General features: G+C 43.5%; 1 protein-coding gene across 1 annotated transcript in view; it reads right to left on the reverse strand.

Annotated features, from left to right (window-relative positions):
- Positions 1-3,566: 3,566 nt before the first annotated feature.
- LOC311107273 (glycine receptor subunit alphaZ1-like) overlaps positions 3,567-23,077 on the reverse strand; it is a gene marked incomplete at both ends in the record, with an annotated part of 96,141 nt that continues 76,630 nt past the window's right edge. The window contains 3 exons of the mRNA XM_084149753.1: positions 3,567-3,860; positions 16,485-16,631; positions 22,323-22,537. Coding sequence (XP_084005879.1) covers positions 3,567-3,860; positions 16,485-16,631; positions 22,323-22,537 — 656 coding nt within the window. The remainder of the gene's footprint in view (positions 3,861-16,484; positions 16,632-22,322; positions 22,538-23,077) is intronic.

A 23,077-nucleotide genomic window follows, 5' to 3' on the forward strand; every position in this document is an offset into this window, starting at 1 on the left:
TAAACAGAACCAAACAGCTGTTGTTATCAGCAATTACTAACAAATCATAACATGCTAGTTGAATTTCATACTTTTAAAATGTTCATATTACACTGTCCTATATGCCAAATATTATATGAACTTCCTTCATTGTCAATAATATTTGACATTATGATAGGTCAGGTTGATATGAAGGGTAGGAAGTCCTATCAGTCCAATGGAGTTTTCCCCATCAGTGAACATTCCAATCTCTTCCATACTTTGAACATTGATCCGCTGAGCAATTAAGTTAAACATACAATTCTTGTTCTAGAATGTGTCAGTGTTCTAGAATACGTTAGACCTTCTTGAAGTTCTCTATTCAGAGCAGTAAGTGTAATTTCCATCTTGAATAACATAAACAAAGTAAGCCTTGTCCGAGCCCCTGCCCCTTGTCCCGTAGGGCAGGAGCCTATCAGGGTCAGGGTAAATTCCATCAATTCAATTCCAATTCAATTCCTTCTGCCTTTTAATTTGCATGTATTCTATTCAAATTCCAGGTCGATTCTTAATTGAATTAAAATTCAATTTTAATTGGAATTGACCCCAACCCTGGAGCCTATCTCCTGTTTCTGTAGCATGAGGCAGCTTGATGTACAAGTATACCCCCTGGACAGGTTGCTAGTAATAATGCACCTTAATAAGCAATTGGTTACAATAAATCCATATAGCATGTTCCCAAGTGCAGTGATCCTTCACATGGTCAGGGCATAAGAGTTCAATCCATGACTATTGAATGGATGAGTGAATATCATGGTGGTTGAGTGGAGGTACATGTTATGATTAGTTCTTAGTTAGTTGCATATTCAACACTGGATAGTATTTTACTGAATTCATATTTTTGACTGAGGAAGTCAAAACTGAGGAAAGATTCATGGTAAAATTCTGTACTGAAATATTGCGGCCTACAAATAAATACTGTATCAACAAATCATCCAGCACTTTCAAAACATATTGATTACCGTGCTGATATTTTAAATGGCCAATATGTTTTAACCCCATTCTAGCAATTAACTTTTATAAATGCATAGTTTTGGGTAAAGCATTACACATTACGTAAGTATGCTCCATGTTGAAAAGTTAATTTGCTGGGATAAAATAACACTAATAGAAAAACATAGTCCTTCGAATCAGTTTACCCATGGACCGTGTCTGTTTGAAAAATACTGCCTCAACTGGAAAGTAATATGAATTTAAGAAATAGTTGACCGAAATGTAAAATATTGTTGTAATCTCTTGTGCAAGTCCATCAAGCCTCAAACATCAAACTACCTCAAACTATCATTAACACATTCGAAAATCTATGACCTGTTAAAAAAGTAATGGAGTACACTTTTCAAGAAGAAAATAAAACAGGGATGAAGAAGCAGAAAAAGTTTCATATCAAAATATATTATATTGTTAATTGAATAGCGTCATATCACCACAAAAATAAATGGAAGCACTTTATCTACACACTGGAAAGTCAATGGAAAGAACTGAATCGATTTAAGTTACGACAACAAAACCTAAACAATATCCTGAACCAGTGCATAATATCTGTTGCAAAAGTGTTCTGGCATCTTTCCCCTTATGTCATCATGTTCAACACCGAACCAGGAAGGCAATGATCATAGGTTAACAAAATACTTATTTGGTTTGGAATAAAAACCAAGTAGAGGAAAATAACATTTGGCATTAAAGTTAAATGTAAAAACTCACTCGACAAGTGTTTATTTCCACTGTGTCCGAGTCGCCCATCCATGACAACGTGTCGCAGGCCACATTTCCTGTGGTAGCAGTAGTGTAGTCTTTATTTCTGGGGCTTGGTGACAGCACTTCAGGCTAGTTAAACAATGTGCCAGAGGTTGGGGCCACAGAGAGCAGAATGTCTTTAAATATGCAATATGAAAAGCCACTGTAGCTTGGCCCACTTGTAGTTTAATGTAAATGTGTTTAGAATGATGGCGCTAGGAGGAGGGTGAATAGTTTACATTATGCTTGGAGATGTAGATATGAAGGCCTCATGTATGCATCTATGTATGTATGTATGTATGTATGTCCACCATTGGAAATATGAGCACTGTGATGTCTGAGATTAAAAAACTTGATGGCACACAAGTTCAAACAGATTCATTATAATGTGTTGTAAATGGTAAAGCTAATAAAACATAATTGCATATATTTAATTATTGCATAGAAAAGCCTGGTGAGAAGTAATGGATTTTAGTATCTTAAATCAAGCCACTGACTAGTTAAATCAATCAATCAATCAGTGGCACGGTTTACTGTAGTGGAGTGATCTATAAAATGTACTGTATGATACACCAATGAGAACATTGTGTTAATCATTGCTGTTAAAGTATCAAACCGCTTTCCATGATTTTGAGTGAATATCTTTAGGCATATTTAGTAAATGATGATGATAATGCATGTGTGTTTAGCTACATTATTAATGTGTGTAAATGTATCCATGGTAATAATTGTTAAGGTACAGTAGGTGTTTCCTTGTTAAATCTTAACTCATTAACTCCATCGCCTTCTGGGCATTTTACTGTAACTAGGCAACAAGCAATAAGCTATGAAAAGAACTAAACAAATGTTAACCGTACAGCTTCAATGAAATGAGTAGGACGAATCTGGATAAAAAATAAAATAAATGCTTTTCCAGTGTAGATTCACTTTTAATGAATCATATTTTGATATAAGTACGTGAATAAATAAATAAATGTTTGCAACAATGACGATATGTAAATGATGGCAAATGTCCCTTTAGAATTAGAATTTAGAATGTAGCGTTCCCAATAAGAGCTTGAGCTGATTACAGCAACATGATGTACACTTGACACGTAAAGTAAAAACGATACGCAATTGAGAAATAAAGTTAAGGACAGATAGAGGAACACGTTGACCACAGCGGTTAGAAACAATAGAATATTACTTTCACTCCCCCACTCATCAAGTTTCCTTCATATAGTTGATAGCAGCATCAACCACATGAAATCTAAATTTTTGTTGAGGGCTTGCAACACACATTGAAGCTAATTGAGATATATTGGACACACGATCCTTGCATCACTTTATTAATGGAAGCACTAAATCGTCTTAGTATCCTTTTAAAATCCATCCCTCGTGTTCCATCCAGACGCCTGCCTTTCGAATAAATAACCGTTTTTAAATTTATGATAGATATATAATATATTACAGTTCTGTATGTTTCCCAAACTTCTTCTTCTTTATAATGCACTATCTGTCTTCTTTCTTTTTAAATTCTCACTATCATAAATTCCGAAGTACTTGGATGTATCGGTAAAAGTCTTAATATTTACTTCTTTATCATTTTGTAAATATATTGCCACATTCATATATCATGCATTTTACTGCATTGCTATTGCACTGGTCCGGATTATTCAGGAGAAAAGAGGGGGGAAATAAAAGAAAATAACAAATATTGATAAATTACCTATTCCAAGGCGATAGCCACCAAAAGCAAGTGAGCAAGTGAAGAGCGAGGAGTATTGGGGTTGGGAGCAGGATGGTGTGGTATTGAACTCTCTCTCTTCCCTTGCTTACGTCATCTGGTGTACATCCGTGCTTCGGATGATCTTGTATACGAGCCAGTAGAAAATATTAAAAATGAGGAAGACTAGCGGGAAAGCCACGCGAGAGACCGTGTCGATCCTCTTCGCGCGGCCGATGAAGAGCTTGCGCATCTCTTCCACCGTTTTCTCCTGAGGGCCGGCAGTGGCGGTCGGGGCGTTGTTGTTGTTCCCTTTGATGGCCATGCCGTCTTTGGCCTGAAGGCAGGCTGGGCCCATGCCATAGGCGGTGAAGCTGAACCGGCCCTCACCGCCCTCATCCTCCTGTAACACAGCCGAATATTCATTCTGTTAGGAATCGAAAAACCCCATTACACATTTGATATCCAGGCCTGCTCTCTCTCTTAAGGACCACCCCTTAAGTCGTAAAAACATATGACTTTGAAAATCATAGTGGGACTTCAAGGAAACGGCTCTTGAAAGACTTAATTCATAGTGGGACTTCAAGGAAACGGCTCTTGAAAGACTTAATTCATAGTGGGCCTTCAAGGAAAAGGCTCTTAACAGACTTAAATCATAGTGGCCTTCAAGGAAAAGGCTCTTAAGAGACTTAAATCATAGTGGGCCTTCAAAGAAAAGGCTCTTAACAGACTTAAATCAAAGTGGACCTTCAAGGAAAAGGATCTTAACAGACTTAAATCATAGTGGACCTTCAAGAAAAAGGCTCTTAACAGACTTCGTAATTTGAAAACACATAATGGCTGTGAAAATCAAAGTGGGACTTAAAGTAATGCAGACACATATTAATTAACATATGAGGCACATCATGTTGAGCCTTAAATGTCAAAGTCCAACACGATCCAGATACTATCTCATTTACCATTGATATGCATTGTGATAAATATGGATTGCATGGGCTGACGATTCACATTTTAGCTATGTCTTCACTCAAGGTTATGAGGCAAGGTTTGCACATGTTATAAAGGACATGCTATCTCGATATCATACATAGGTACATACGGAAATTGCATTTTCCTATTTACTGCAATATAATTACAGGTAGCTAGCTAACACAATCCCTGCATACCTCATCACACACAAACAAACAATGAGGGTCTCTTATCTGTCTTTGCTTGGTGTGAAAAATGTAAATGCAATCATTCAACACCTCTACTGCAAATTCAAATGGATAGGCGTACACGCTGTGCTAAAACACAACCCTTAGTTTCTAGGTTCCATTTGTAGACACCATGTCCTCCATCTGTCCTTGTCTTTATACCACCCCATAAATAACTGTTAATGTGTGTTGGGCTGAATGGACGAACACACACACACACACACACACACACACACACACACACACACACACACACACACACACACACACAAGAGAAGGGGAGGCGGCTCTTCTCCTTTCCCCCTCTGTTATGCATCGTCTCCTCCTGTAACAGCGACTGAAACATTTAATGCTGGCTACGTTGTGCGTCGACCTTTCCTTGTCCTTCAGTGGCTCCTGCCCACCATTTGTAAGTATTACAGATGCTCTGCCTCATTCCTCCTGCCGTATGATTAATGTGCTGGCTGGGGGACGTGACGTGGAGCAGTAAAGAGGGACGGGGCTACGGAGGATGGCGTCCTCCATGCGTCATTGCCTGCGTCCCAAAATGGTATCCTATTCCCTACAGAGTGCACTACTTTTGACTTAGGCCTATGGTCAAAAGTAGTGCACTATGTAGGGAATATGATGCCATTTGGGACGCAGGCAATGACGCATGGAGGACGCCATCCAGGCATTTTCACAACGTTCTCTCCTCCTCCCTCACTCCTCCTCTCTCCTCCTCCCTCCTCCTCTCTCCTCCCGCCCTCCTCCTCGCTCACTCCTCCTCTCTCCTCCTTCCTCACTCCTCCTCTCTTCTTTCCTCACTCCTCCTCTCTCCATCTCCCTCACTCCTCCTCTCTCCTCCTCCCTCACTCCTTCTCCTCCTTCTGCATTTGCAAGTCAGAGAGAGAATTCCCTAACAAATCCAATTTTGATAAACTCCCTTATCTATTGGGTGAAATACCACAGTGTGTCATCACAGCAGTAAGATGTGTGACCTGTTGCCACAAGAAAAGGGCAACCAGTGAAGAACAAACACCATTGTAAATACAACTCATATTTATGTTTATTTATTTTCCCATTTGTACTTTAACTATTTGCACATCATTACAACACTGTATATAGCCATAATATGACATTTGAAATGTCTTTATTCTTTTGAAAGTTTTGTGAGAGTAATGTTTACTGTTAATTTTATTTTGTTCGTTTCACTTTTGTTTATGATCTATTTCACTTGCTTTGGCAATGTAAACATATGTTTCCCATGCCAATAAAGCCCATTGAATAGAGAGAGAGAGAGAGAGAGAGAGAGAGAGAGAGAGAGAGAGAAGGACCTCTTGACTCCTTCATCCATCATGCTATTTCCTCATGATTGATGCATCCTCCATCCATCATGCTATTTCCTCATGATTGATGCATCCTCCATCCATCATGCTATTTCCTCATGATTGATGCATTTATATCTCTTAGTGTGTGGTGATGTGATTAATGGCTGAGATTAAAGGGAACCGTAAAGCCAACTTGTTGGAGGCTCCATCTTATGTTTTCTGTAAACATTTGCCTTTGCGTGGGTCGCGGTGTCATTCAGCCTTGGAAAAGAAAACTGCTGATTTGCATAAAGTCGTTTTGGGAAGTGTCACGACTAACTATCATCAACTTCTCCTCGAGGAGTTGGTGTCTTGCCGTTCATTTTATGATTTCCCAAAGCAATTTAGCCCAATGCCAAGGCACTACCCTTTCCCAGTCATTCCAATTAGATTTTTGTTCCTTTTTTAAGATCGTGCCATCAAGCTTTTATATTGAGGATTGTTATATTCATTACTAAAGGATCTGAGAAGAATGTTGAAGTAGTAATAATGTTAAGGGCTGGTTTCCCGGACACAAAGTAAAATACAATAAAATAAATACCTTGCTCAAGTCTAGTATAGGACTATCTTCTTTGAACATTATATTTTGTCCAGGACTAGGCTTAATCTGTGTCCGGGAAACCAGCCCTAAAGGTTTTAATTGTACTTGTGTTAATTGTGTTTTTAAAAAACTAATGACGTGTTGGTTTCCTGTTCCCATTGAGAGTAGATGGTTGCATAAAGACTCTGGGTCTGTCTGTGTAAAAGCCCCTCCTTCCTTCATGAAGCCATTGACCTGGAATGATTATGCACATCATGATATGTTTCTCTCTCTCTCTCTCTCTCTCGCTCTCTCTCTCTCGCTCTCTCGCGCTCTCGCTCTCTCTCGCTCTCTCGCTCTCTCTCGCTCTCTCGCTCTCTCTCGCTCTCTCTCTCTCTCTCTCTCTCTCGCTCTCTCACTCTCTCTCTCGCTCTCTCTCTCTCGCTCTCTCTCTCTCTCTCTCTCTCTCTCTCTCTCTCTCGCTCTCTCTCTCTCTCTCTCTCTCTCTCTCTCTCTCTCTCTCTCTCTCTCTCTCTCTCTCTCTCTCTCTCTCTCTCTCTCGCTCTCTCTTTCTCTCTCTCTCTCTCTCCCTATATAAGGGTGAACATTTTATCTTAATTACACATATAGGACTAACATTATAACATCTTTATACTACATAATATATAGTCTACTGTGAACATATTGTAAAGAAGTTCAATAACTTGGTTTTTGTTGTATGTTTAATGTTTTACTTTGCAAAGAAACAATGAGTTTAGCCCCGTCTTGCCCTGCAGACACTGGCAGAGAGTAGCTTCCTATTGGTTATCAATCACTTTCCACTTATTTACCTAGCTAATCCAGTCTCTTATCACCCGTTGTTCTCAGACGTGCTAGTACAACCTCAGAACACACACACACACACACCCGAGACGATCCCGTGTGAAAGATTCCCCCTTGAACAGTAGCTAATCAGGCCTAATGAGCTGATTATCCGTGATCAATCAGGAAGTCTCGTCCTAATAAGGCCCTGTCATCGTTAGCCAGAGGAACAGTGTATCTGCAGTCTAGGGGTCACATCATGTCACCTAGTTATTAATATATCTCAGTTTGGACTGCCAGCGCAAAGCAGACGGAGGGCAAAGAGGAGGACAGCTGAAAGAAAGTAGCTACCCTGCACTTAGCTTAGTCGTTTCTGGCTACCCTGCACTTAGCTTAGTCGTTTCTGGCTACCCTGCACTTAGCTTAGTCGTTTCTGGCTACCCTGCACTTAGCTTAGTCGTTTCTGGCTACCCTGCACTTAGCTTAGTCGTTTCTGGCTACCCTGCACTTAGCTTAGTCGTTTCTGGACGCTAATATTTTAGACAAGAGTTGAGTTGCTTTTAGTGACTGCCTGGCCTGGAGGCATTGGCTGACTAGCATCACAAATGAGCCACAGACAAATGTCTTCTTTTTTAAAACCATGAGAAAAATCTAATCTAATGTGACAGAATGGAAGACATTTGTATAATTTCAGCCAGTAGTTTTGAAAGTGGTGCTCACGAACCAAAAGTGGTCCCTGTTTTTTGGTGTACTAGTCATCAGATTGTGCGCTATGTCATCCATTTCTTATGATATGTTACGTCCTGCAAAAAAAGAAACAATTAGATATCTTACGAATCCAATTTGTACTACTGAACAAAAATATAAACGCAACATGTAAAGTGTTGGTCCCATGTTTCATGAGCTGAAATAGAAGATCCCAGAAATTTTCCAGACGCACAAAAAGCTTATTTCTCTCAAATGTTGTGCATACATTTGTTTACATCCTTGTTAGTGAGCATTTCTCCTTTGCCAAGATTATCCATTCACCTGACAGGTGTGGCATATCAAGAAGCTGATTAAACAGCACGATCATTACACAGGTGCACCTTGTACTGGGGACAATAAAAGGCCACTCTAAAATGTGCAGTTCTGTCACACATCCCAATACCACAGATGTCTCAAGTTTTGAGGGAGCGTGTAATTGACATGCTGACTGCAGGAATGTCCACCAGAGCTGTTGCCAGATAATTGAATGTTCAATTCTCTACCATAAGCCACCTCCAACGTTGTTTTAGAGAATTTGGCATTACGTCCAACCGGACTAAAAACCGCAGACCAAGTGTAACCACGCCAGCCCAGGACCTCCACATCCGGCTTCTTCACCTGTGGGATAGTCTGAGACCATCCACCCGGACAGCTGATGAAACTGAGGAGTATTTCTGTCTGTAATAAAGCCCTTTTGTGGGGAAAAACTCATTCTGATTGGCTAGGCCTGGCACCCCTGCCCAGTCATGTGAAGTCCATAGATTAGGACCTACTTAATTTATTTCAATTGACTGATTTCCTTATATGAACTGTAACTCAGTAAAATCTTGAAATTGTTGCATGTTGCGTTTATATTTTGTTCAGTATATACAGTGAGGGAAAAAAGTATTTGATCCCCTGCTGATTTTGTACGTTTGCCCACTGACAAAGAAATTATCAGTCTATAATTTTAATGGTAGGTTTATTTGAACAGTGAGAGACAGAATAACAACAACAAAATCCAGAAAAACGCATGTCAAAAATGTTATAAATTGATTTGCATTTTAATGAGGGAAATAAGTATTTGACCCCCTCTCAATCAGAAAGATTTCTGGCTCCCAGGTGTCTTTTATACAGGTAACAAGCTGAGATTAGGAGCACACTCTTAAAGGGAGTGCTCCTAATTTCAGCTTGTTACCTGTATAAAAGACACCTGTCCACAGAAGCAATCAATCAATCAGATTCCAAACTCTCCACCATGGCCAAGACCAAAGAGCTCTCCAAGGATGTCAGGGTCAAGATTGCAGACCTACACAAGGCTGGAATGGGCTACAAGACCATCGCCAAGCAGCTTGGTGAGAAGGTGACAACAGTTGGTGCGATTATTCGCAAATGGAAGAAACACAAAAGAACTGTCAATCTCCCTCGACCTGGGGCTCCATGCAAGATCTCACCTTGTGGAGTTGCAATGATCATGAGAACTTTGAGGAATCAGCCCAGAACTACACGGGAGGATCTTGTCAATGATCTCAAGGCAGCTGGGACCATAGTCACCAAGAAAACAATTGGTAACACACTACGCAGTGAAGGACTGAAATCCTGCAGCGCCCGCAAGGTCCACCTGCTCAAGAAAGCACATATACAGGGCCGTCTGAAGTTTGCCAATGAACATCTGAATGATTCAGAGGAGAACTGGGTGAAAGTGTTGTGGTCATATGAGACCAAAATGGAGCTATTTGGCATCAACTCAACTCGCCGTGTTTGGAGGAGGAGGAATGCTGCCTATGACCCCAAGAACACCATCCCCACCGTCAAACATGGAGGTGGAAACATTATGCTTTGGGGGTGTTTTTCTGCTAAGGGGACAGGACAACTTCACCGCATCAAAGGGATGATGGACAGGGCCATGTACCGTCAAATCTTGGGTGAGAACCTCCTTCCCTCAGCCAGGGCATTGAAAATGGGTCGTGGATGGGTATTCCAGCATGACAATGACCCAAAACACATGGCCAAGGCAACAAAGGAGTGGCTCAAGAAGAAGCACATTAAGGTCCTGGAGTGGCCTAGCCAGTCTCCAGACCTTAATCCCATAGAAAATCTGTGGAGGGAGCTGAATGTTCAAGTTGCCAAAAGTCAGCCTCGAAACCTTAATGACTTGGAGAAGATCTGCAAAGAGGAGTGGAACAAAATCCCTCCTGAGATGTGTGCAAACCTGGTGGCCAACTACAAGAAACGTCTGACCTCTGTGATTGCCAACAAGGGTTTTGCCACCAAGTACTAAGTCATGTTTTGCAGAGGGGTCAAATACTTATTTCCCTCATTAAATGCAAATCAATTTATAACATTTTTGACATGCGTTTTTCAGGATTTTTGTTGTTGTTGTTCTGTCTCTCACTGTTCAAATAAACCTACCATTAAAATTATAGACTGATCATGACTTTGTCAGTGGGCAAACGTACAAAATCAGCAGGGGATCAAATACTTTTTTCCCCCACTGTATATATATATATACTGTATATGTCTATGTATAGTCACTTTACCCCAACCTACATGTACAAATTACCTGGACTAACCTGTACCCCCACACATTGACTCGGTACCGGTACCCCCTGTATATAGCCTTGTTATTGTTATTTAATTTAATTGTGTTACTTTTTATTTTATACTTTAGTTTATTTAGTAAATATTTTCTTAACTCTATTTCTTGAACAGCATTGTTGGTTAAGGGCTTGTAAGTAAGCATTTCACGGTAAGGTCTACACCTGTTGTATTCGGCGCATGTGACAAATAAAATGTGATTTGATTTGATGTTACGAATTTGTTGCACTTATGATCCTGGAGTGCAACTTTAATGCATAGCTATATGGCTGTCCTTATTGTGGTTGGGTATAGGCTACACACATTTCTCTATGGCTACTTAAATCATCTATTATTATGGATTCTGCAATTGGTATAATTCCATTGATATTCTTTATACAATCCTTAAAGGAGACACCATTCATATCCTGATTTCTGCAGTTGGATAAAGTTTTAATCAAGTCAATATTTATTCATGTTTATTCCTAAGGCCTTTCTTACAGTCTCGAGAGGAGCTTGTCGTGTACGTGTGTGTGTGTGTGTCGAGGGAGTGTGTGTGTGTGTGTGTGTGTGTGTGTGTGTGTGTGTGTGTATGTGTGTGTGTGTGTCGAAGGAGCGTGTCGTGTACGTGTGTGTGTGTGTGTCGAGGGAGCGTGTCGTGTACGTGTGTGTGTGTGTGTCGAGGGAGTGTGTGTGTGTGTGTGTGTGTGTGTGTGTGTGTGTGTGTCGAGGGAGCGTGTCGTGTACGTGTGTGTGTGTGTGTGTGTGTGTGTGTGTGTGTGTGTGTGTGTGTGTGTGTGTGTGTGTGTGTGTGTGTCGAGGGAGCGTGTCGTGTACGTGTGTGTGTGTGTGTGTGTGTCGAGGGAGCGTGTCGAGCGGGTTGCTGCCGGAGAGTCAGTCTATCCTTCAAGGACGAATGGTCTGCCTGTTGTTATTGATATCCCTACATGTTCCACCATCTGGCCAGGAGGGGGTGACCTAAATCTGTCACCTTCACACAGAGGTACGCACGCAAGCACACACACACACACGCTCACACACACACACACACACACACACACACACACACACACACACACACGCTCACACACACACGCTCACACACACACACACACGCTCACACACGCTCACACACACACACACACACACACACACACACACACACACACACACACACACACACACACACGCTCACACACACACACGCTCACACACACACACACACACACACACAAAACACACACACATAAGCATCCACACACGCTCGAGCTCACATGCGCGCATGCACACACACACACTCACTCACACACACACACACACACACACACACACACATACATACACATAAGCATCCACACATGCTCGCGCATGCACGCACACACGCACACACACACACACACACACACTGATGAGCACTCTCCAGGTTATCAGTGACATTCATCGATCAATTAAATACCAACGGAGAAACAACAAGATTGCAATTTGCGGCTGTTGAAGATTGGGCCTGTGTGTGTGTGTGTGTGAGAGTGTGTGTGAGAGTGTGAGTGTGTGTGAGAGTGTGTGAGTGTGTGAGTGCATGCGTGTGTGCTATGCATCCCTACCCTCAGCCAGAATCAGAGAGAACCAGAGAGGTTGTTTTATTGTGCCGAGGGTAGAAGTGACAGGTTCCTCACTGCAGAGAGAGGAGAGGAGCAGTCCTCTGGGATGAACTGGCTGAATGATAGCCTTTAGAAGGCTGAACTGGCTGAATGATAGCCTTTAGAAGGATGAACTGGCTGAATGATGGCCTTTAGAAGGCTGAATTGGCCGAATGATAGCCTTTAGAAGGCTGAACTGGCTGAATGATAGCCTTTAGAAGGCTGAACTGGATGAATGATAGCCTTTAGAAGGCTGAATTGGCTGAATGATAGCCTTTAGAAGGCTGAACTGGCTGAATGATAGCCTTTAGAAGGCTGAACTGGCTGAATGATAGCCTTTAGAAGGCTGAACTGGCTGAATGATAGCCTTTAGAAGGCTAAACTGGCTGAATGATAGCCTTTAGAAGGATGAACTGGATGAACGATAGCCTTTAGAAGGCTGAACTGGCTGAATGATAGCCTTTAGAAGGCTGAACTTGCTGAATGATAGCCTTTAGAAGGATGCACTGGCTGAATGGTAGACTTCAGAAGGCTGAACTGGCTGAATGATAGCCTTTAAAAAAAGTAATACAACATGTCTTTCTGTAGAGCAGAATGGTAAAGTCATACAACGTCAATCTAGCTATTTCACATAGCAGCTAGCCTGTCATCTGATAAAACTCCTAAAACTATCAATAGCATTCAGAGCTTTAAGTAAATGCTGGATATAGCCTTTCATAATGGCCTTATTATAATCATCAACACCGATACTATAGGCCTAACACCTCTCAAACAAGGATTTATAATCATTTTCACAGGATATTTGGTTTAATAATTACATTTAAAAAATGTAATTATAACATAATATGACAATATTATTTACTGCAATACTACAGTATATAATAATAATAAATACTAATTTGGTGGGTGCTTATATTTGTCCTATTTTATGATAATATTGTTAACTGCAATACTATATAGGCCTGACACCACTCATTTTCTAATAAACGCAGCTGAACAATGCTCGACTTGCATTTCACATACTGGACTACGTGATGACATCACCTAACCGGAATCTCCTGAGCTCGTACCCTGTAAAAGACTGGATGAAGATCTGTGTCAATCCTGCCAAACTCTGGGACTACAAGCTATCATCTCTTGTAGAGATTAGAGCACAAAGCACTGTATGGTACTCAGCGGTTAAGTCCCAAATGGCGCCCTATCCCTGTATAGTGCGCTACTTTTGTCCAGAGCTGTATGGTTGCCATTTGGGACGTGGCCAGCTTCTCGATTTACCTGAGAGAGACTAGTGCTCCAGGGTAAGTAGACTAATCTACCCTCACCTAGTACATACAGTCGTGGTCAAAAGTTTTGAGAATGACACAAATACTAATTTTCACAAAGTCTGCTGCCTCAGTTTTGATGATGGCAATTTGCATATACTCCAGAATGTCATGAAGAGTGATCAGATTAATTGCAAAGTCCCTCTTTGCCATGAAAATGAACTTAATCCCCCAAAAAACATTTTCACTGCATTTCAGCCCTGCCACAAAAGGACCAGCTGCCATCATGTCAGTGATTCTCTCGTTAACACAGGTGAGAGTGTTGACGAGGACAAGGCTGGAGATCACTCTGTCATGCTGATTGAGTTAGAATAACAGACTGGAAGCTTTAAAAGGAGGGTGGTGCTTGAAATCATTGTTCTTCCTCTGTTAACCATGAATACCTGCAAGGAAACACGTGCCGTCATCATTGATTTGCACAAAAAGGGCTTCACAGGCAAGGATATTGCTGCTAGTAAGATTGCACCTAAATCAACCATTTATTGGATCATCAAGAAGAGGAGAGGTTCAATTGTTGTGAAGAAGGCGTCAGGGTGCCCAAGAAAGTCCAGCAAGCGCCAGGACCGTCTCCTAAAGTTGATTCAGCTGCGGGATCGGGGCACCACCAGTGCAGAGATTGCTCAGGAATGGCAGCAGGCAGGTGTGAGTGCATCTGCACGCACAGTGAGGCGAAGACTTTTGGAGGATGGCCTGGTGTCAAGAAGGGCAGCAAAGAAGCCACTTATCTCCATGAAAAACATCAGTGACAGACTGATATTCTGCAATGGTACAGGGATTGGACTGCTGAGGACTGGGATAAAGTCATTTTCTCTGATGAATCCCCTTTCCGATTGTTTGGGGCATCCGGAAAACACCTTGTCCGGAGAAGACAAGGTGAGCGCTACCATCAGTCCTGTGTCATGCCAACAGTAAAGCATCCTGAGACCATTCATGTGTGGGGTTGCTTCTCAGCCAAGGGAGTGGGCTCACTCACAATTTTGCCTAAGAACACAGCCATGAATAAAGAATGGTACCAACACATCCTCCGAGAGCAGCTTCTCCCAACCATCCAAGAACAGTTTGGTGACGACCAATGCCTTTTCCAGCATGATGGAGCACCTTGCCATAAGGCAAAAGTGATAACTAAGTGGCTCGGGGAACAAAACATCGAAATTTTGGGTCCATGGCCAGGAAACTCCCCAGACCTTAATCCCATTGAGAACTTGTGGTCGATCCTCAAGAGGCGAGTGGACAAACAAAACCCACAAATTCTGACAAACTCCAAGCATTGATCATGCAAGAATGGGCTGCCATCAGTCAGGATGTGGCCCAGAAGTTAATCGGCAGCATGCCAGGGCGGATTGCAGAGGTCTTGAAAAAGAAGGGTCAACACTGCAAATATTGACACTTTGCATAAACTTCATGTAATTGTCAATAAAAGCTTTTGACTCTTATGGAATGCTTGTAATTATACTTCAGTATACCATAGTAACATCTGACAACAATATCTCATAACACTGAAGCAGCGAACTTTGTGAAGACCAATACTTGTGTCATTCTCAAAACTTTTGACCACGACTGTACCTCCTCAGGGATTATGGATTATAACAGTAGTATTGAGGATTTATTTTGAGCTTTTTTTACTCTCTTTTGAATGACTGACTGGATTCACATTCCCTGGAAGTAGTCTGTGTCTGTAGCCACCTGCCTGTCAGTCCTCCCGGTCAAGGCGCACGGAATGACAAGGAGTTTATGGAATGTTTATGTGTAACTCCTTGAAGGGTTTCTGTGTTTTCTCTCTTTAACCCCCCCCCCCCCCCCCCCCCGCTCCTCCTCCTCCAGCTATCACCAATCACCTCCTCAGACTCCTTCTATGTTCAAGGCTGACAGGTTTACTTCTTATTAAATCACATGGTCTTGGATTTTGATCAACTCATCTGGACAGATACAATTGATTGATTAAACCGTTAAAAAAAATATCTAACATCTGAATTCCTCTAGCTGCCCCTCAGAGGAATGAGATGACTGATGCAGAGAAAGAGTCCCCTAGCTGGATCTGAGATTTAGGATGAGGCGGAGCAACACGCTCTGTGGTAGATAGATAGTACTAAATGAGTCATACTTTGATAGCTGTATTTGATATTCAGTCATCAAGACATCAATATCACAAACCCCATCAGATATACGACAGCTATGGAGTTTGTTTGGATCTGAGATCTTATTAAAAGCCCAGGGTGTAGCGATGGGGTTTTCAATTTCCATCTACTTCTTTTATAGCCTGATCCCAGATCTGTCTGTGCTGTCTTGCCAACTCCTTTGGTCATTGTGCATGACAAACTAAGTATGCCAATGGCTATGGAACACAAACAGGCCAGGCTAGTTGTTTAACTGACTTTGATACGAGGATAACAGGCAACCCCCATAACGCAGTGCCCTTTAAGCCCTACCATCACAACGTGGTGTGCTACTGGGCCTGTTCAATTATGGATTGTGTCAGACTAAGTTAGGGCATGTGGGAATAATTCCATTGTTGTGAATCTGATCCACAGCTCATTCTTCTGTTTGGTCTATGTCCATGGATGCGTCGCAAATGGCACGCTATATAGTGCACTACATTAGGGCTCTGGTCAAAAGTAAGTGCACTACAAAGGGACTAGGGTGCCATTTGGGATGCACGCTCATGACTTTAATCATTTTTCAATACTCCCTCAGCATTAAATATGAATGTGTTGTGTACTTGTTGAGAATATGAGAAACCCATAAAGCTAAATATTTAACTGGGACTGTCTGGCTCTCATTGCTGGTCTGAGAGGAAGAGGGAGGAGACAGGAAGTGTTCCTGTGAAAAGTGTTTGTCTAATCTATGATTAGATAACAAAAAAACTTGATCCCAATAGTAAAACAAAAAGCAGTTAATTGACCTTCATGTGCCGCCTCCTCCTCCGGAAGCGTAGCAGTTCCTTGTGTTGGCGAGCGATGAAGTTCACAGCAGCGTACTCAAGCAGGGCCGAGAAGACAAACAGGAGGCACACGGCCATCCAGATGTCAATGGCTTTCACATACGACACCTGAGATCGGGCAGGAGGACACGGTGGTAAGCAGGAGGAGGACAACAACAACAACAACAACAACAGAAGGTGACATTTTCAAATGAAACTGACCTTGGAGTGGAAGATAATGTACAGTACCATCTATATACAGAGCATTTGGAAAGTATTCAGACCCCTTGACCTTTTCCACATTTTGTTACATTACAGCCTTATTCTAAAATGAATTTTAAAAAATTTCCCCCTCATCAATCTACACACAATACCCCATAAAAACAAAGCAAAAACTGGTTTTTAGATTTTTTTGCAAAAACAAATAAAAATAAAAGGAAATATGACATTTACATAAGTATTCAGACCCTTTACTCAGTACTTTGTTGAAGCACCTTTGGCAGCGATTACAGCCTCAAGTCTTATTGGGTATGACGCTACAAGCTTGGCACACCTGTATTTGGGGAGTTTCTCCCATTCTTCTCTGCACATCCTCTCAAGCTCTGTCAGGTTGGATGGGGAGCGTCGCTGCACAGCTATTTTCAGGTCTCTCCGGAGATGTTCGATCGGGTTCAAGTCCGGGCTCTGGCTGGGCAACTCAAGAACATTCAGAGACTTGTCCCGAAGCCACTCCTGAGTTGTCTTGGCTGTGTGCGTAGGGTCGTTGTCCTGTTTGAAGGTGAACCTTCGCCCCCAGTCTGAGGTCCTGAGTGCTCTGGAGCAGGTTTTCATCAAGGATCTCTCTGTACTTTGCTTCGTTCATCTTTCCCTCGATCCCGACTAGTCTCCCAGTCCCTGCCGCTGAAAAACATCCTCACAGCATGATGCTGCCACCACCATGCTTCACCGTAGGGATGATGCCAGGTTTCCTCCAGACTTGACGCTTGGCATTCAGGCCAAAGAGTTCAATCTTGGTTTCATCAGACCAGATAATCTTGTTTCTCATGGTCTGAGAGTCCTTTAGGTGCCTTTTGGCAAACTCCATGCAGGCTGTCATGTGCCTTTTACTGAGGAGTGGCTTCTGTCTGGCCACTCTACCATAAAGGACTGATTGGTGGAGTGCTGCAGAGATGATTGTCCTTCTGGAAGGTTCTCCCATCTCCACAGAGGAACTCTGGAGCTCTGTCAGAGTGACCATCGGGTTCTTGGTCACCTCCCTGACCAAGGCCCTTCTCCCCTGATTGCTCAGTTTGGAAGAGTCTTGTTGGTTCCAAACTTCTTCCATTTAAGAATGATGGAGGCCACTGTGTTCTTGGGGACCTTCAATGCTGCAGAAATGTTTTGGTAGCCTTCCCCAGATCTGTGCCTCGACACAATTCTGTCTCTGAGCTCTACGGACAATTCCTTTGACCTCACGGTTTGGTTTTTGCTCTGACATGCACTGTCAACTGTGGGACGTTATATAGACAGGTGTGTGCCTTTCCAAATCATGTCCAATCAATTGAATTTACCACAGGTGGACTCCTATCAAGTTGTAGAAACATCTCAAGGATGATCAATGGAAACAAGATGCACCTGAGCTCAATTTCGAGTCTCATAGCAAAGGGTCTGAATACTTTTTAATACATTTGCAAAAATTTCTAAAAACATGTTTTTGCTTTGTCATTATGGTGTATTATGGGGAGATTGATGAGATTTTTTTTTTTTTCTAATCCATTTCAGAATAATGGATGTTACTTAACAAAATGTGGAAAAAGTCAAGGGGTCTGAATACTTTCCAAATGTGCTGTATGTATCTGTATCTATGATCCTTGATTAATTCATTTGATGTCTGCTACAAAGACAACATTTATCTTCAAACTCTGAGAACTGTCCAGTACACAATGGTCTGCACGGTCAGTTGGCTTGGCAGGACTCTGCTCTGCCTGGGCAGTGAGATAGAGAGAGGTATGGAAACCACATCTTTGACTGGAAATGGGGCTAAAGCTAGATTGGGCTGGCTTGTCAGTTCATCTGAAGCTCACTGTATTTGACAAGTCAGTGACCAAGTGGCCCTGGAATGCAGCTTAGGTGGCATTACAGAATGCATGGTTCACAAGACATTGTTCAAATGATGACAAGGCAGCAGCCCGAGACAGACATGGGCAGACTACTGTTCTACTGTTTCCTGGTGTCGTTGGATTGCCGGATTTCTAATTTTCCACACCAGATCAAATATGTTTGATGTGTTTTTTAGTTTTACAGTACTTGATCAATTAAAGTGGTGAAATGTATTTTTATGCTGGACATCTTCTTCAGCTCTTTGTAATGGAAGTAGAGCACTACAACAGGGGGAGAGAAAATAACGACTGCAAAAAAGTAACATTACCGTGGTGGCTAGATTTGTTGAGTAAAGTCACAGTAAAGGGTGATTGAATGTTATTGGCATTCAAAATGGCCCTCTCTCCTCTCCTTCCCTCCCTGTCACCAAATGCACCAAGTCAGTGAGGCGTGGAAGAGAGAGAGCAGTCTGTGCTGTGTGCACCTACGCTCAGCCGTGCCGTGTGATCATTATTGTGACAGCTGAACTGCATAGAAATCACGGTTCACTTGTTCAATTCTCCAGAGAACATGAATCACCTAATGTCAACAAACAAACTGGGAGGATACTTTTCCAGGACATAATTATAAAATCCTAGTCCCTCACGCAAAGTCCCTCTTTCTTTTTTAATCTGAAAATCCTTACAGCAAAAAGATTTATCATTAAAAAGGCTTTTTTTTTTCTTCTCACGTTGAGTTAGTTTGACCATCTGGGACAACAGACAGAGTGTGGTTTGGAGTTCATCTGGGACAACAGACAGAGTGTGGTTTGGAGTTCATCTGGGACAACAGACAGAGTGTGGTTTGGAGTTCATCTGGGACAACAGACAGAGTGTGGTTTGGAGTTCATCTGGGACAACAGACAGAGTGTGGTTTGGAGTTCATCTGGGACAACAGACAGAATGTGGTTTGGAGTTCATCTGGGACAACAGACAGAGTGTGGTTTGGAGTTCATCTGGGACAACAGACAGAGTGTGGTTTGGAGTTCATCTGGGACAACAGACAGAGTGTGGTTTGGAGTTCATCTGGGACAACAGACAGAGTGTGGTTTGGAGTTCATCTGGGACAACAGACAGAGTGTGGTTTGGAGTTCATCTGGGACAACAGACAGAGTGTGGTTTGGAGTTCATCTGGGACAACAGACAGAGTGTGGTTTGGAGTTCATCTGGGACAACAGACAGAGTGTGGTTTGGAGTTCATCTGGGACAACAGACAGAGTGTGGTTTGGAGTTCATCTGGGACAACAGACAGAGTGTGGTTTGGAGTTCATCTGGGACAACAGACAGAGTGTGGTTTGGAGTTCATCTGGGACAACAGACAGAGTGTGGTTTGGAGTTCATCTGGGACAACAGACAGAGTGTGGTTTGGAGTTCATCTGGGACAACAGACAGAGTGTGGTTTGGAGTTCATCTGGGACAACAGACAGAGTGTGGTTTGGAGTTCATCTGGGACAACAGACAGAGTGTGGTTTGGAGTTCATCTGGGACAACAGACAGAGTGTGGTTTGGAGTTCATCTGGGACAACAGACAGAGTGTGGTTTGGAGTTCATCTGGGACAACAGACAGAGTGTGGTTTGGAGTTCATCTGGGACAACAGACAGAGTGTGGTTTATAGTTCATCTGGGACAACAGACAGAGTGTGGTTTATAGTTCATCTGGGACAACAGACAGAGTGTGGTTTATAGTTCATCTGGGACAACAGACAGAGTGTGGTTTATAGTTCATCTGGGACAACAGACAGAGTGTGCATTTAACGACACTAAAGTCAGTCAGTCAGGCTGCCTCTCTGCTTTGCCCATTATAAAGCAGGCTGACTGTGTGTGGGTCGTGTGTGTGTGGGTCGTGTGTGTGTGGGTCGTGTGTGTGTGTGTGTGTAAAAGAAACGTGTGTGTATGTTTGCATGTGTGTGTGTGTGTGTGTGTGTTCATGTCTGTATCTGTGTGTGTGTGTGTGTGTTCATGTCTGTATCTGTGTGTGTGTGTGTGTGTGTGTGTGTGTGTGTGTGTTCATGTCTGTATCTGTGTGTGTGTGTGTGTGTGTGTGTGTGTGTGTGTGTGTGTGTGTGTGTGTGTGTGTGTGTGTGTGTGTCTCAGTGACAGGTGCAGGTGTGTTGTGTTCCTCTTCCCCTCCTCACCTTGGGGAGGGCGGCTCGGGAGCCGGAGATCTGGGTTAGGGAGTGTGTGTCTCACCTTGGGGAGGGCGGCTCGGGAGCCGGAGATCTGGGTTAGGGAGTGTGTGTCTCACCTTGGGGAGGGCGGCTCGGGAGCCGGAGATCTGGGTTAGGGAGTGTGTGTCTCACCTTGGGGAGGGAGGCTCTGGAGCCGGAGATCTGGGTTAGGGAGTGTGTGTCTCACCTTGGGGAGGGAGGCTCGGGAGCCGGAGATCTGGGTTAGGGAGTGTGTGTGTGTCTCACCTTGGGGAGGGCGGCTCGCGAGCCAGAGATCTGGGTTAGGGAGTGTGTGTGTGTCTCACCTTGGGGAGGGAGGCTCGCGAGCCAGAGATCTGGGTTAGGGAGTGTGTGTGTGTCTCACCTTGGGGAGGGAGGCTCTGGAGCCGGAGATCTGGGTTAGGGAGTGTGTGTCTCACCTTGGGGAGGGAGGCTCGCGAGCCGGAGATCTGGGTTAGGGAGTGTGTGTGTGTCTCACCTTGGGGAGGGAGGCTCTGGAGCCGGAGATCTGGGTTAGGGAGTGTGTGTCTCACCTTGGGGAGGGAGGCTCGCGAGCCGGAGATCTGGGTTAGGGAGTGTGTGTGTGTCTCACCTTGGGGAGGGAGGCTCTGGAGCCGGAGATCTGGGTTAGGGAGTGTGTGTCTCACCTTGGGGAGGGAGGCTCGGGAGCCGGAGATCTGGGTTAGGGAGTGTGTGTCTCACCTTGGGGAGGGAGGCTCGCGAGCCGGAGATCTGGGTTAGGGAGTGTGTGTGTGTCTCACCTTGGGGAGGGAGGCTCTGGAGCCGGAGATCTGGGTTAGGGAGTGTGTGTCTCACCTTGGGGAGGGAGGCTCGGGAGCCGGAGATCTGGGTTAGGGAGTGTGTGTCTCACCTTGGGGAGGGAGGCTCGGGAGCCGGAGATTTGGGTTAGGGAGTGTGTGTCTCACCTTGGGGAGGGAGGCTCGGGAGCCGGAGATCTGGGTTAGGGAGTGTGTGTCTCACCTTGGGGAGGGCGGCTCGGGAGCCGGAGATCTGGGTTAGGGAGTGTGTGTCTCACCTTGGGGAGGGAGGCTCGGGAGCCGGAGATTTGGGTTAGGGAGTGTGTGTCTCACCTTGGGGAGGGAGGCTCGGGAGCCGGAGATTTGGGTTAGGGAGTGTGTGTCTCACCTTGGGGAGGGAGGCTCGGGAGCCGGAGATTTGGGTTAGGGAGTGTGTGTCTCACCTTGGGGAGGGAGGCTCGCGAGCCAGAGATCTGGGTTAGGGAGTGTGTGTCTCACCTTGGGGAGGGAGGCTCTGGAGCCGGAGATCTGGGTTAGGGAGTGTGTGTCTCACCTTGGGGAGGGAGGCTCTGGAGCCGGAGATCTGGGTTAGGGAGTGTGTGTCTCACCTTGGGGAGGGAGGCTCGCGAGCCAGAGATTTGGGTTAGGGAGTGTGTGTGTGTCTCACCTTGGGGAGGGAGGCTCGGGAGCCGGAGATCTGGGTTAGGGAGTGTGTGTCTCACCTTGGGGAGGGAGGCTCGGGAGCCGGAGATTTGGGTTAGGGAGTGTGTGTCTCACCTTGGGGAGGGAGGCTCGCGAGCCGGAGCTCTGGGTGGTCATAGTGAGCACGGTGGTAATGCCCAGTCCCACTCTGGCAGGTGCAGCGTCCATGTTGATCCAGAAGGACACCCAGGACAAAATGACAATCAGAAGGCTGGGGATGTACATCTGAATCAGGTAATAGCCCATCTGCCTCTCCAGATGGAAACGAGCCTCGATACAAGTGAACTTTCCTGTAATACAGAGGACATAGACAGAGGGAAAAGCCGGGGTTCAGATAAAAATATGATATTTTATAATATTATTACTACAATACAGTCTATACTATGATATAATATGATTCATTATACTATTATTACTATAATACATTCTATATACTATGATATAATATTATTCATTATAATATTATTACTATAATACAGTCTATACTATGATATAATATGATATATTATAATATTATTACTACAATAAATTCTATATACTATGATATAATATGATATATTATAATATTATTGCTACAATCCAGTCTATATACTATGATATAATATGATATATTATAATATTATTATCTAATATTTTACTGTAGTTGCTGCTGTGTTATGGATCTACTGTTATCATTACAGATATACTGTAACACATCATCTAGTCTTTCTGTTCTGCATGTCTCAAGAGCACAAAGAAGAAAGACAACTGCAGGCAAGGCAACGGCTATTCAAGCTTCTTTTTCACATGGCTGTGGATAGCCTCAGTGCTGAATTGCCTCCTAACTTAAT

The sequence above is a fragment of the Coregonus lavaretus genome, assembly GCF_964263955.1.
Source record: "Coregonus lavaretus genome assembly, chromosome: 32".
Lineage (NCBI taxonomy): Eukaryota > Metazoa > Chordata > Actinopteri > Salmoniformes > Salmonidae > Coregonus > Coregonus lavaretus.